Source organism: Lampetra fluviatilis, chromosome 22 (genome assembly GCF_964198595.1).
Source record: "Lampetra fluviatilis chromosome 22, kcLamFluv1.1, whole genome shotgun sequence".
Classification (NCBI taxonomy): Eukaryota; Metazoa; Chordata; class Hyperoartia; order Petromyzontiformes; family Petromyzontidae; genus Lampetra; species Lampetra fluviatilis.
In genome coordinates this window covers 12,959,678-12,975,573 of record NC_136296.1, presented here as the reverse complement: position 1 = coordinate 12,975,573, position 15,896 = coordinate 12,959,678, and the positions used below count along the sequence as shown (strand labels likewise).

Genomic DNA, 15,896 nt, shown 5'->3' with positions numbered 1-15,896 from the left:
CAGTCAGTGTGGGTTGTTGATGGTGGGTAGGGTCATCAGCCATGGCCAGGAATTGAACTGATCGACCGGTTTGTTAGCGCAGGTCGCTAATCGCCGCCCCACCGTTCGGCGCCAGTATGCATCTACGTACACAAATATACACGCGCTTATACACGACATGTGAGCACGTGCATGCACACGCATGTAATTACGGTTTCTAATTCAAAGATGTAATTATGTGCTGTTGCAGCCGACTGCTGCAGACAATGATCGCCACTGCCCAACAAACACCCTCATTTTGCTAACCTAATCAGTGAGGAAGGTAATGTGGTCACATAGACCATAATGCAATTGATTACACCTTAATGTCCGATTTGCCTACCCCTTTGATTTACAAAAAAGTGCCACCAGCCTCATGTCCTCTGTAATTTGACAACACTAAGGTGGCGGGTAGGTGGGTGGGTGTCTCTGCGAGAGATCTTCGCGTAAATCAGCCGGGCTGTCTGCGCTGCCCGGAACATGTTTCCCCACGAGCGCACCTGAAACACGCTGGCGTGTGTCTGTGTGTCTGTGTGGTTGGGCTGTGTGTCTGTGTGGTTGGGCTGTGTGTCTGTGTGCGTGTGTCTGTGTGTCTGTGTGTCTGTGTGCGTGTGTCTGTGTATCTGTCTAGTTGGGCTGTGTGTCTGTGTGTCTGTGTGGTTGGGCTGTGTGTCTGTGTGGTTGGGCTGTGTGTCTGTGTGCGTGTGTCTGTGTGTCTGTGTGTCTGTGTGCGTGTGTCTGTGTGTCTGTCTAGTTGGGTTGTGTGTCTGTGTGTCTGTGTGGTTGGGCTGTGTGTCTGTGTGGTTGGGCTGTGTGCGTGTGTCTGTGTGTCTGCGTGTCTGCGTGTCAGCGTGTTTGTGTATTTTGGCTGTGTTTGCGTGGATGTGTATTATGGCTGTGTGCTCGTGTCTGTGTTTTATGGCTGTGGCTGCATGTCTGCGTAGTTGGACTGTGTGTGCCTGTCTGCGTGTCTGTCTAGTTGGGCTGGGTGCGCGTGTCTGCGTGTCAGCGTGTCTGTGTATTTTGAGTACAAATGAGCAGCTCGACGCGAGCGGCAGTCTTCTGTGATGCTAATTATTTATAATGGGCTTAATACATAATGCCACTTACAATTTCACAGTACAAATTGCCTGGGCCATTTCATACTGTTCTCCTGGATCATTCATTATTGTCTGATGCTCTTTAGCAAGGGGCCACAGGTGGTATAGTAGATCAGAAATTGTCTCATTTATGTGGCCAACCTCCTCTGCCACATAAGTGGAGCAGTGGCAAGGTTTGAAAGAGGATGGTAATTGCGTTCATTTATAAAAGTTGAAAGGGCTCGCAAGCAGGAGTCCACTCCCAATGATGTAAATTTCACATTTGTGTATTTTCCTTTTTTCTTTTGCTCTCCACATAAATGGGTTTTGTCAGATGAAAAGTTATTTTAACTTAAAATAATAAAAATAATAATAATGCAGCTTTCAAAAGGAGACGTTTAACTCAGGGGCGACATGGCCTCAGAGCCGGACCCGAGACTCTCCTTCATAGATCCGCGTCATCGTCTTCCTCCTCCTCCTCCTCGTGCAATCGCAACATCCAGCGTAGGATAGTAAAATAAATAATTATCTACTTTTGAATGGATGGAGCCTCCATTTAAATATAATATTAGTCAGTCCCTACAAATACGGCGTGCTTAATGTCATTTCTACGTGTGTGTGTGCGCGTGCGCTCTTCCGTGCTGTTATTGTCTCCCAAAGTGATCTCCCGGCGTTCCTGAGGGTTAAGTGAAACGGATGCAGGCCGCTCTGTGCTTTCATTAACAATGGGGGGGGGGGGGGGGGGTCGTTTGTGGGCGGACGGCGGAGTTGTCCAGCGCTTGGTGCACAAAGCCCTCCGAGTGTCGGCCTGCAAATATTCAGCGCCGCCCAGGAAGAGAGCTCGGCCATCGGTCATTTTAGCACAGGCAGGACTGGGTGGACGGTCCGTGTCGTCCACGGGGACTCGTGGTCGACGACCGCGGTGGCACTGCAGGGAGAGATGAGATCAGGGGGAAGAGCGGAGCGAGTGGTCACGGTGGTGAAGATGGCTTGCTAGCGAGTGGTCAGAGTGGCGCTGCAGGGAGAGACGATGATTGAATGGTGATTGTGACAGAGGGAGCGTTACGGCGGACGACCGCTGTGGTACAGAGATAGCGCGGTGAATGGGTCGATGTTATTAGGAGCTGGCGTGCGCGTTTGGCACGCGGCTGCCCTTGCTGTTGCACGCACACACAGCTGTTACTCTTCATACCTTGCCTTTCCAAGGGCCTCGTAGGCATCCACTGCTCGCGGGCTTTGGCTGCCACTGCCTCTAATCCTGGATGTTTGCTTGGACAATGTGGCCTCTGAGGTTGCCGTGGTTTGCATTTAATAAGCGGTCAGCCCGTTCGAGGTGCCAGCGAAATAATAAAACTGTAATGTTTAAAACCTCATCAGTATTCCTGGTGTAGTTCCATGTTTGTTTAGCGAATAATTTAGTTTCATGTTTATATTAGTTAACAGCGTAACATAAATAAATAATAAAATATGCCGCTCAAATTGCTATCGTACAGTTTTGTTCACGCAGGCTACTGCTAAAGCCACAGTCGCGGTGCACATAGTGATGCCAATTGATCTTTAGTATTGTCAATACACTGCTGGATGGAGGTCTCCCATGTCAGTCACAGGGTTTCTTTGACCATACTTCACCACGTTGGTCAGAATGAGCTAATAAGAGTGTGCTCCGAAACTGGTTCGGATGTCACTCGACCACTGATGTTAGCTGTAGCCAGGAGTCGAACTCAGGTCATGGGGTTTATAGTGAAGTGCGCCAACCACTGTACCACCACTCCACCCCAGTAAGAATGACAATAGCACATAGCGGGTCTGTTGTCGCATGGCGGTGCCTGACTGAGGCTGCGTGGTGAGCGGCAGTGGCGTCACGAGCGGTGGCGTGACCTGTGCTCCAGCGTGGGCTGCGTGCTGCACGCTTGCTCTGTATTGCCGAGTCGACCCGTGCAGTATGCACCCAGGCTGGTACGGGCCCGTGTCAAGCTAATCTTCTTAATGAAACTGCATTGTGAACTCTATTCCGTTGAAATTTGTGCTGAACGCATCGAGAGAGACCAACATGTAATTACAGCGCAGTCGTGGGTTTTTTTTGTATCCAGATCAAAGTCTATCCTAGCTTATAATCAATAACATCGGTGGATTCACACCAGGGATGGAGTGATGAAATCAGCCCGTTTGCAGGTGCTCCGTGCGATTATTGTATCGCACGATCATGAGAGATGGCAACGGTGGCTGCTGCTGCTACTGCTGATTAATCCATACCATAGGTCCCTGGTTCCTTTCGGACATAAATGATCCCTTACTAGACTCTCTGGCATGATATTTATTCGAGTGACATGCCTTACAGACTGACTCGCAGATGAACAACTTGAATGTATGATAATGTGGACGGCTGTATGGTTATTATGAGAGATTCCCGGCATGTCTCAGCAATCACACACAGCCAAGTTCACTTTTTTACAACAGTCTGCGGTGTTTTAATCTGGTCCCTGGACGTGGTAAAAGCAGCCCTGAAATTGCTTGTTGCTGGCAGAAGGCCCTCCACGAGAGAGAGACTGCAGAGGGTATGTGGCAAGGGTTGGAGTCACCAACGCTTTGCCCCACTGCACGCAAACCTTCCGATCGCCTAAACGTAGTGAACCCATTTATGCTGCTGGGGGGGGGGGGGGGGGGGTGGTGGTCATTTAAGAAACTCGCCCCATTGCTTCACCTGTCGCGCCTGGAGATCGAATCAAACCGGCTTGCGGGGGATTGGAGAGAAAATCATGTAAATGAAGAGCGGGGCAGCAAAGGAATCTCGAGCAATGCCCCGGGAGTGAATGCTCGTTTCGTCGTGTGAATGCGACGGGCAGGAGCAGTACGTGTTCATCCACGACGTCATCCTGGAGGCCTGCCTGTGCGGGGACACCGCGGTCCCTGCCGCAGAGTTCCGCTCCGTGTATTACGACCTGGCGAGACTGGACCCCCAAACGCACACCAATCAGATCAAGGAGGAGTTCCTGGTAATGCGATCTCCGCTGCTACATCTCCGATGCATAATTGATCATAAACCGCGTTCTTCATTGTTTTTTTAAGGTGTGTTGGTTTGAAATAATAAATACGGTATGAATTTTTATAGGAAAATATGATATTTCTTCGTAAATATGCAATATTTGCTTTATCCACAGTAAAAGTTGGCTCTGTATTGCCGCCACTTCACGTTAGGTTTTGAATTTTACCTGCGTGGCCTTACAAGATCATCTGGTAATAAAGTGACCTCGTAATGATCATGTCCAAAGCAAACAGAAAACATCCCTGTGACAAATACCACCTGTTCTGTTTTTTTCTTTCTTTCACGACAATAGTATCTCAATTGTACATCCCGAAATGGAAGTGTACGTTTGGATCTCTAGCAGGGAAGTTGTGACTTTTTGTCCACACAGTAGGCTGGAAGTTCTTTTCCACCCACTCTGTGCATGAGAGGAATGTTTGTCATATGACATTTGGGCTGATATTTTAATCCTCAGAGCAGGAATTTAGCCAAATTAGGTGCCAAAACCAAATTTAATGTGGTGGTTTTTTACGTGCAGTCATTGGTGGCTGGGGCGAGACCATTGGCTCACAACACGTGAGAACCCGGTTTAATCACAGGCAGCTGAAACCTGGATTTGAACCCAGGCTCTCAGCGGTGGTGGCTCGGCATTCTGACCTCCGATTTAGGCGGCCGTGTGGGTTTTTAATGACGCTCCGCTTGCGGAATGTCGGTTTGCAGACGCTGAACACTGTGACTCCGGCGCTGCGCGTGGAGGACTGCAGCATCGCGCTGCTGCCCCGCAACAACACCAAGAATCGGCACAAGGAGACGCTGCCACCAGACCGCTGCCTGCCCTTCCTGCTCACGCTGGACGGAGACAGCAGCAACTACATCAACGCCGCCCTCATGGACGTGAGCACCGCACTGATCCGACCCCCCCGCCCCCCCCACCATACTGGCGCTGGGCTAGCCTGGGGTCGTCCTCTACCATGCTAAAAACCCAACACATTCGTCAATAACACAACTCTGGCCCTAAAGGGAAAAAAAGATAATAAACGACGTTTCAGGTGTTGAGCCTTCCTCTGTAGCAATCGATGGAGGTGCCAGAGAAGCTGAGTAATAGTTGGAGAATGCGCTATTTGTCCGTGAGTGTATAATTTGTTATCGTTGTGCTGGGCCATCAGGTCGTGTATAGAACAACCACAAAGGACGTTGGGTGTCACGTCGGAGGTCACATTAGAATGCAGTGAGAGTTCTCGATGCCCGATGCATATGACCCACGACCTTCTGCCAGCTCAGGGAAAGTCGACCCAGGAGGCAAACTGTGTGCCACGCGCAGGTTCCTCGTTTGCTGTAACCATTCCTTCATTATACAATGCTGAGTCGAGGCATCCGCGACACTGGACTTGGGGGTGTGGAGCCACTCGGCCACCGGGCGCGTGCGACGTCGCTAACCCACGCCCGCCGCCACTCTGCGATGGCGAGCACCGCTGCCGTCGGCCGAGCGGCTGCTCCGGGTCGGGGGTCGCTGGAACGCCGAGGTCGCGCGGGGCGACGGCGTCATCTTAGGAACTGACGGCCGCGGCCGACGTGACCCGTCTCCGAACGCGCTGCCGCGGCCTTGACGAGGCTCGGCCCCCCCTGGGTTCGGAGTCGCGACCCTTGCCGTTAGACGATTTGTATCGAATGCCGTGGAGGACGTGGCGCGTTCATCATCCAGAGTGAGAGCCGACGAACGTGAAGGTCTGGGGAGGGGCTTTTATATATTTTATTTGTGGGAATCTCTCGACCGTAACCGTAATTATCGCCAAGTCAAACACCAACTCCGGCGCTGACCCTTGTCCTCGCCCCTCACGCCGAGCGTATTGCTCGTGCCGTGTCGGAGATTGCTGTCTTTGCCTGCTGCCCGTTTGAGCGATGCGCTCTGCACCGTCTGGTGCCGTCCCGTCTCCGTAATCTTTAGTCATTTAGTCATTGGGCCGTTTGGCTCAGAAAGGAAAGGTTGCGTGAGTGTATTTTGTCCTTTGGTGGGGGGGCGGGGTTCATCAACTTAGTAGACAGCTAATGGCAGCAAACAGTGGTCCCTGAACATGTGTTCAGCATGTCCCCTTCAGACACCGGGATGGCCAGGGCAATATGTTAACACGCAGATGCGTGCCGTGTGTGTGGAGTAGGGGTGGTGGTGGCGCGCTGGTTTTGGCACTGCGATCTCATCGCCCTTGAACCGGGTTCAATCTCTGGCCTTAGGAATATTTTAACAGGCAGACGCGTGCGGTGTGTGTAGTGTGGTGTGGAGATGGGGGCAGCCGTGGCACTGGTTAGTGCACTGTGTTACAATCCCACTTTCCCTCGGTGTGAATGCTGGCCATGGATAACAACAGTGGCAAATAGTTTCTCAAAAAGTTTGATTGAGTGGGATAATCTGCACAAGTCGGTTGGTGCTGACAATTACTAATTAACCCTGCATGTCACAGGTTCTAATATTAAAAAAAACTCTCGTTAATAAATTTCTTTCAATGAAAATTCAAAGTTAATTTGAATCTGGGACTACAAGGAGACATCGTCATTATGATTGGATGATTAGCAGAATGAATTGTTAGACATCGCAAAGGACTGACACAGATTTTCAAAGAGGTTTATGTACACGATCAGTCCGTATCACCTGCTGCGACATTCAGATCGGAAATATGGACATATTGCAAGTGTGGAGAGGTGCATGCTTAGAATTACACTGAGCGACAGGAAAAAGTAATGCAAGGATTAGAGAATATAGGCGAGTTAGAGGCATCATAGTGACTTGGGCAGGACACGTCGCGAGACGGGGTGATGATGGCCAGTGGCTGAGACTAAAGACGGAGTAGCAGCCAAGGGAGAGATCACACCCGAGAGGATGTACCCCGCGTAGAGGGAGCGGTGACATCAGCTCGTGCGAATTGGCGGCTCGGGAAGACCTTCACCCAGCAGTGGATACACTGTGCGTGATCCGTGACGACGACGATAAAGACATCCATATATATGCGCAAAATGCCAACTCGGCGAGCATGCGGCTCACTGTCGAAGCCCGCGTATTTTGCTCGGCTGCAAATAAAAAAGAAAAAATCCCCAAAAGAGCCCCCGCTGTGCCATGAATGAATTCCCAGGCTCGGCAAAGAGGCGATATCACTAAAGTAGAAACCAGGGACCTCTTACAATCCAAACCGGGCTGCATGAAAGTAATCGACATATGTAATGTAAAGGTGCAGCGCTGCAATTACTTGCTCATGCCACTGTTGGCAGAAGGGCTTCCACTCGAGTTGTAGCCTGATGGCAGAGGAGCTTCCACTTTGTTGTGGCCTGACCATCCCCGTCTTGGAAGAGGTGGGAATACCCACACTGTACCCCACCACGAAGCGACCATTTGTACTGCCGAGTGGACATTTGATAAATATGTGGATTTTTGTTTCGACTTCCACACCAGAAGGTTGCCAGAAGATGGAATCGGACCGGCAGCCGCTAAGTTGCTAACCCGGTGTGCTCACCGTTTGACCACGACGGATAAGTAAATGTTTCATGGAATGCAGCTGCAAAAACATATATGTTGCAATTGTTGCGATAAATGCATTGATTTCTCCGAAGTCCGAAGGCGCATCAGTGTTTATTTCTCGCGCGCAGTAATAGTGCCTCATTGCAGTTTTGTTCCAAAGAACAAACTTGGCGTAACATTGTAGAACTCGCCATAAAAGCCCGAGAAAATTGTAATGACTTTTTCATGAATAACTAAAAGGAAAAGTGCAGCCTTGGAATTGATTCCTCACGCCGCTGCCTTGGGAGCAGCCTTCGCAAGAGGAGGAGGCTCTGGAGAGCAGCGCCTCCTGGCTGCATTAGGCCTACTCTTCCACGGCGTTTTTCGTGAGACCCTAAAGATGTATCTCCGTATTGGACAATTATATGTCTCTGCTGCAGTGAACATCAATTCCACGTGGAGGATTTATTCATGGAATTTCTGAGGAAGCCATAAATGCGTGTTTGTCTGCTCGTAAGCCCCGATGGCGAAGATCGTTAACCTGGCACGGAGCGATGTACGTGTAGCCGGTGACCAATCCATCCGGAATGTGCCCCATCTCATCAGATCTCAGAACAGACTTTATATGATTGGTTGACAGTGATACACAACAGACTTTATATGATTGGTTAACTGGGAAACACAACAGCCTTTATATGCTGTGGCATTACGTGGTGGGCAGCAAAGGGCAGTGTAACGAAGTCCGTTGTTGTGCTGTACTCCTATGTTCACTTGATCTCCTAGTTCAGATATCTTTTTCCACTGGCATAGCCGTGGCCGGGAGTCTGGCGTAGGGCGCTCACTTCGTAGCGAAGATGCGCGAACCATGACGCCGCCACTGAGCCACCAGATGTGCCGTGAGACACACATAGAACAGGTTGTATAGAAGAGTATATATAATCATACGGGAACGTCACATGTTTAGGATATCTCTTGAATCCAAAATCATTATTAATAAGCATGCCATCTGTATGCATCTACAACTGTTTAATTCAAAAATGTATTTGCATACTTTGAGACTGAGCCTATGAGAGTTCATTGACATTTCCTCGGTTTCTTACCATTTAATTTATTTACTCATATTACTAATTTAGGCACTTTCCTGGGAGGGAAGCTGCCGCGGTGCAATGGTTAGCATCGTGGGCTTGCAATCCAGAGGTCGCCGGTTCGATGCGATTTCCCGGCACGGCAGTTGAAAACAAGGCTACAAGTGTGTAACATCCTCCCGTCTGTGCCCCCCCGCTCGTCCTGTTTGCCTTGTCGCAGAGCTACCACCGCCCGTCGGCGTTCATCGTGACGCAGCACCCGCTGCCCAACACCGTCAAGGACTTCTGGCGCCTCGTGTTCGACTATCGCTGCACCTCGGTCATCGTGCTCAATGAGCTCAACGCCAGCGAGGTAACGCTCGGTCGTGGCTCGGTTGCTGCTCGGTTGTGGCTCGGTCGTGGCTCGGTTGTGTCGGCGGGCCGATGCTGGCGCCAGTGGCACGAGCGAGCAATTGCAGGGCTGCACCTTTGTTATCATTCGTTCTCCATTACCTTATTTCGCGAGGCGTGTCACCATGTCTCCAACCCGCAAAACCCCCGGGATTATCTCTGGCCCGGGGCACCGGTGGCGTTGCGTACGAGGGAGGGGCGAACCCCCCTGAGGCCCCCGTGGCCTCGTTCGCGAGATGTGTTTATCTGCTGCGGGGCGTCCACAATGTCTCCCTGTGACGGACACTAAACCGATTTCGCCAAATCCTCCCGCGGCCAGTGATTGATCGTTTAATATGGTGAGAATTTACATTAAACACAAGTTCATCTTGAAAATGTAAGTTTGAAGATGATGTTAATGTAGGCGCTTGGGGGAGGGAGTGGTGACGCATCGGTTAGCACATCACGTTATTAACCCAGCTACTTGAGTTTGATTTCTGGTCACGGCTAATATCAGTGGCGAGTAAAATGTAAAATCTTAACCAGTTCAAAGCCCTCCCACCCCCTTCAAGAAATCCGCACTGACCAGCATGGTGAAGTATGGTCAAACAACCCCCATGACCAACATAGCAAGGCTGATAATGATGATGAATTTGATTATATGAAGATCTAGATTTGAAGCTTTCGTGACTGCAAGGAATCATATTCTTAGGTTTTTTCGGTAAAGTCACGTAGGTAAAACATCAAAATTAATGAAAATAAAATAAAATAATTTTGATGTTTTACCTACGTGACTTTACCGAAAAAACCTAAGAATATATGAAGATCACCAAGGTTGCTCTCATCACCGTCATTCAAGGTGGCATCCTGATCATCCATATCTGTGTCATCTTTCTCATTATCATCATCATCACCATCACATTCTTTCTGCACGCCGCCATCATTGACATTTATCACAGAGCCACCACCAGAGCTGCCATCGTGCACGTTACTCAGTCCCCGGGTGCACGGCGAGGCTGTGATAGCCACACGATGTCCCGCCACACCCTGGCTACAATCCCAAACGTTTGCATTGCATTGCGCCCTTCCAGTGGGGGGATCGTCATTCCCATGGAACCCTCTGCTCTCAAGTTCCCTATCGAGCCGTTCGGTTCACCGCAGCGTATTTAACAATTGCACTAATGCCCTCTATCCACGCCTGCATTCCCTGCTGATCACTTACTAGCCTCTTCTAATCCCGGGAAGTCTTTCTTCACCCATTCCGCAAATGTGTCGATACCATTAATCTGTCCTGAGCTGCTGTTTCTATAATAGATCCCGCCGCTAATTGCTTTCTAATGCGTTCATTAATTATCCGGCCCCGACACTGCTTCCTGCCATTATTCCGAGTAGCATCGTGAACGACGGCACCGCATCTGTGGGCTCCCACCCCTCCTGCCCCCCATACCCCCCCACCCGCCCCCCATACCCCCCCACCTGCCCCCCATTCCCCTCCTACCTGCCCCTCATACCCCCCCACCTGCCCCCCATACCCCCCTCACCTGCCCCCCATACCCCCCTCACCTGCCCCCCATACCCCCCCACCTGCCCCCCACTGTTAAACTCGCCGACACTTGAAAGCCTCTCGCCTACGTACAAAGCGCGCAATTGAAACATTTGAAACATGCCTTATAAATTATTTGGCTGCCATAAATTTCCACGTGATAAGCTACTTAGCTGAGCTATTTGTGGCCAAGTTGCTTCTGAAAAGCAAGCTAATATCTCAGTGGGATTTACCTGGTCAAATAAAAATAGTTTAGATTTATCTGTATTTTTTTTTATCTCCAAGTGATTTTCTTACCCTTCCTCTACTTTGCACTCCTGTATTGTTTGTTGTTGTAGCGTTCTGACCCACCCCTACTGGACATTTGTGAATAGAAGCGTTATAGCTCATGGGATTCCTCCAGTATACATACACATGCTGATTCTGTTACCTGGCTTGCGACTCACCGTGGTATGGTAAAATAGGACGCGGTTTGACCAATCCCGCGCCGTCACCGGCGTGGTGAGTTAACAGAGCGAGCTAGAGGCCAAGATACAAGCACACCTCATGTAGGCACAACTCTCATAGAGGCGACACAACGCTTACATGACGCTGATGTGCAAGGCGAAGGGCGACTTCTGATACAAGCACACGACCGTGGATATAAGCGCACATGGCCCTTGCTCCTTAGGGGCGTGCTTGTATACAGCTTCTGCCCTCCTGGTTAATCGCTTTAGCGATGAGAGCGATATTTGCAATATCTGCGTGCGTGTTTAAAAATTCGCTATATTATTTGTTTACGTAAATTCACTTACTTTTTCATTTGGCTTCTGTAGCCTCAAATATTAGAGCGCTACTGCAAGGAGAAGTTGATTATGCGAGCGCAAGAGGCTTTAAATGAGATGCACGGTAGTAACTCGTCGTGCGTTTGTGTCCGGAGACAAACTCTGGTGATCTCGCGGCTGAATGAACGATCCCCGCAGGACCCTCATGGCTTTGCATGATGACACCACGTGGACTGAGAGGCCCCAGGTAGCTCTCCTGGCAGAGTGAGAGGGGCCCTGGCAGAGTGAGAGGGGCCCTGGTAGCTCTCCTGGCAGAGTGAGAGGGGCCCTGGCAGAGTGAGAGGGGCCCTGGTAGCTCTCCTGGCAGAGTGAGACATTCCCTGGAGCCCTCTGCCGCATATTTTCCAATCGTGCTGTTTGTTGTCGAGCACGATGTCCAACATTTGACTTCACGTGCCGAAAGTGAACTCCATATTGGGTTCCTGACGAAGTTCCTCCAGTTTTTATTTTATTTCTTAAACCACGTGATAATTCTCAGAAACCAGGATATTGTTTCTCATTTGCAAAGGCGACCTGGGTTACCAGAGTAACAAGTGGGGGGGGGGGGGGAAACTGAAACATGACACGGAAAATCAAACAAAATCAGTAACCCGAGCAGGCCAACCACGTGACCGGAGAGCGAAACGTCGGGCATCTTTTTTACGACAACAACAACACGCGGCACGACCTGAAAACAAAAGCGCAGCCGCTCAAGCGCGCGAGACCCCGCGCAGCAAAGACGCGCGAAGAGCGGTGCGTGACGGAGCTGCGGCTCTGGAGCAGGATGCTGCTGGCAGCGCTCGCTTTGGAAATGAGCCCGATATACGCGGGGAGAGGTTTTTAAATCTCCCCTGAGTTACGAGCTCACGCCAATCTCCAGGCAGGCCCGGAATGTGCTTAACGATGCTTAATTGGCTGGGGCGCCAGATGAAGGCATTACGGTTCAAGATTGGTCTAACGGCAGGGAGGTAAAGTGGCCACAGTGGGAGGGAGGTTGTGCATCCAAAGAGAAGAGAAATCATGCAATCAGCTCGGAGGCTCGAGGCCACGCTACGTGAATGTGCTGACACCACAGCAGGCCAGCAGAATGCCAAAGCGCACACTCGGTAACACGATTGCACCCAGGGCATGGCCGGAGGTGGGGGCAGCGCTGCAGCCATCACTCCGGGAGAAACCCTGCTCCCCTGTCCCCGCCCCCTCCTCACTGCGCTTTTTTACTGCTCACCACTGCTTACCATGGTAAAGGTGCAGCCCTGCAATTTCCTGCTTGTGTCGCTACTGGTAGAATCCACTCGAATGAGCTCTGTTAAAAGAAGCCAGAGTGACCGAGGTCACCGGCCTGCCGGCAGGGGGCAATGACTGCTGCGGTGTAATCCCAATTGAGTAACTCGCGGTGTCATTTTAGAATTTTCCCAATGTGGCTCATGACACTTGGCCTACTCTTCTGTGGTGGCCAGACCTCCTGGAAGAGTTGGGAGTCACCCACCACGCTGTACCCCACCACACATGACCCGCCAATCCACTAACAGTGGGTGGCACCCATTTACACTGCTGAGTGGGTGGAGGACGGAGCTGGTGGGTGGGGGGGGTGCAGGGGGGTGGTTTAATAAATCTGCGTCATTATTTGACCTGCCGTGCCGGGAGGTAGAACCGAACCGGAGACCCCCGGCCTCACTGCAAGGGGTTCCGCCCGCCATCCTCCTCCCCGGCGGAGCGACGACGACGGTGCCCCCCGCACGCTGCCCGTGCACTCGCAGCTTTCCCCCCCCCGCCCCACCCCAGACCTTTCCCCAGAAACACGTTTTCTATTTGCAACACCCGCTCGCTCATCAGTGGCCGCGTCGTTAATCATAGAGCGCGACAGAAGCGAGATTATTTTGTTTATGGGATGAGAACGCCAACGGCCCCTGTCCCCACGTCGGCAGTGAATGCGGAGGCAGAGCGCCGTCTCGTCAGTGGCCGGGCGACGGACGCTCCCATCCGGTTGCCTTGAGTTGGGACACCGCCACAGCGGAGCGGTCGGCGCACTGTGGACTCGCGCACCCTCGGAGTCGCCGCTTCGACTCGTCTTCCTCGCATAGAAAATTAAACAAATGGCGCAAGTTTCTTAAATCCTCCAGCCTCTGTCCACCCAGCGATGTACACGGGTGCGCTACGGCGGGTCACGTATAGTAGGGTAAAGTGTGGGTACTCCTCTCAACTCTTCCAAGACGTCCGAACTTTGCGAAAGAGGAGGCCAAAAATACCCTCTGGAGGGTATAAATACCCTCTAGCAGAGGCCGTTCCACCAGCAGCGGCACGAGTGAGCAATTGAAGGGCTGCACCTTTACCACTTAATTTTTTAAGCTCACAGTTAACTCTTGGTGGCCTCCTGGTAACAGCTTTATTCTTCAAATGTGAGCGCCCGAGGGGGGAAGACGGCGGGTTATTCATCACGTTGACTCAAATGCCACCGGGCGCATCCGTGCTGCCGTGCGCCGGACGCCGGGGCGCAGCGTGAAATATCACCGGCGTGAGCGCGGGAGAGCAGCGCGAGGGCGGTGGGCTTCAGTCCAACAGCGGCGCTTGTTAAACATACATTCGGTGGCCGGGCCTCACTCACGTTCCTTCCGCCTCCTCCTCCTCCTCCTGGCATTGCCCACACCTTTAGAGAGCCCTGCTGCTGCTGCTGCTGATTCGTTCCGAAACACAACAAACTGAATATTTAATTTCGATGTAAAGCTTTCGTGACTGCAGGGATTCATCTTCTTGATTCTTTTGGTAAAGTCACGTAGAATGGAAATAATGAAATAATAAAAATAAAGCATAATAAAATGATTATAATAAAATAATATTATAATGTTTTATTTTTATTTATTTATTATTTCCATTTTATGTGACTTTACCGAAAGAACCAAGAAAATAAACTGAATATTAATTACATTTAATACGTTTGTGTCATATCATAATAATTTTGTGGAGGGGTGGTGCAGTGGTTAGCACTGTAGTACGAACCGACGAGTTTGATTCCCGGCCAGGGCTGACATCAGTGGTGAGTTGCATCTGGACTCCCCTTCACCGCCCCCCAGTGAGCAGTGTGGCGAGGTTTAATACGTGGCGTGGGAAGGCCTTCATCCAGCAATGGATTGAGAGAGGGTTGTACATTTTTTTTTGTATAATTGCCAAGAATTTACATTTGTTTTTACTTCAGTCTCGACAAACCCTCCCTTCTAAAACATCAAACGCTATGAATTACAAACCTAAGCAATAAGGGATATGTTCGTGTGGCTGGGCAATGCTTGGGTTTTGCAGAATAATTTCACTGTTTTACTATCAAAGACTGAGAGCACAACATGTGTTCATCTTAGCACAAGGATGTCTGAGCAAACTGACCTCTTATCAGCTCTATTAAGTGAATCTCTACATACAAATAACACCGCACGGTCAGATAGAGACTTCTATCAGGGATGCCTCCGAACTTGTTTGTCAAGGCAGGCTGGAAAGACAAATTTCAAGAAATCGATGACAAACGACAATTACACCGCGTTCCGAAGGCATCGGTGCTGTAGATGACGGAGTGTGTGGCCGCTAGCGGCGTGAGGAGTTGGGTCCCTGCCCCGGCTTGTAACCACGACGACTCGGAGTTCACCATCGGCCTTCATCCACGGTCGCGCCTGCGAGGAAATTCTGCTTTTATCCCCTCGCAGTGCTCATTTGTGTAGCGGGTGGCAGAGCGAGCCGGGTGCCCTGGCCCTCGCCTCTCTGATCCCCTGCAATTGGCAGGCGAGGATCGTTCGCCGCCACACAGATTTGTGAAATTCCCAACCCTCCCGCTGGGCTGTGACGTGGCCAAGGAGTTTGCGGTACGGCGAGTGGGCTCGCGAACCTGTCTCTGCGGACTTGTGATCGGAAACCCCCTCATCTGCACGGTGGGCTTCTCCTGACACACAATTTATTTTGGCATGCAAAATATTTAACAAGGAATTGAATGGCACCGGCCACACACTCTGATGCAGCACCCTCCTGGAAGGAGGCTGGGGACGCTGTCTAAATAAACGACATCACTTTGACACGTGGCAGGAGGCTTTCGCGACCAATATCAATATAATCCATAATAGAGGTTTTTGGGGTTAGATCGCATAAATATATAAATGCTGTGTCATTAAAACCCGCCACCATCCGACACAGCCAACTAGTAAGGGTTGTCACGTGAACAGAACGTGGCCAATTCGTCACAAGTGCAGCACACCGGTGTGTTGGAGAGCCAAGCCACAACATTTACAATTTGAGAACGATGTTTCGCCAATAATTACAACTAACTTCATCAGGCAATAGCCAGATTTGTGGAGAAGTCTTCCTGTTTCGTTCCTTATATCGAGGCATAGATGTGGTGACCACGCTTCTGCGCTCTTGCACAATGTGGGGGGGGGGGGGATTACTGAGTCAACGTACATGATGCGTGTGCATGATGCGAGCCTTTTGAACTTGTCCTTCCTGTCTATTGTGTTTATTAA

The 15,896-nt window shown here is 50.7% G+C and overlaps 1 protein-coding gene across 10 annotated transcripts in view; it reads left to right on the top strand.

Annotated features, from left to right (window-relative positions):
- The window catches only part of LOC144938578 (receptor-type tyrosine-protein phosphatase kappa-like), a 195,089-nt gene that overhangs the window by 161,991 nt on the left and 17,202 nt on the right, over positions 1-15,896 (top strand). For all 10 annotated transcript variants that reach the window (XM_078866540.1, XM_078866538.1, XM_078866534.1 and 7 more), the window contains 3 exons: positions 3,941-4,090; positions 4,840-5,013; positions 8,909-9,040. In XM_078866540.1, the coding sequence (XP_078722666.1) occupies positions 3,941-4,090; positions 4,840-5,013; positions 8,909-9,040 (456 nt within the window). The remainder of the gene's footprint in view (positions 1-3,940; positions 4,091-4,839; positions 5,014-8,908; positions 9,041-15,896) is intronic.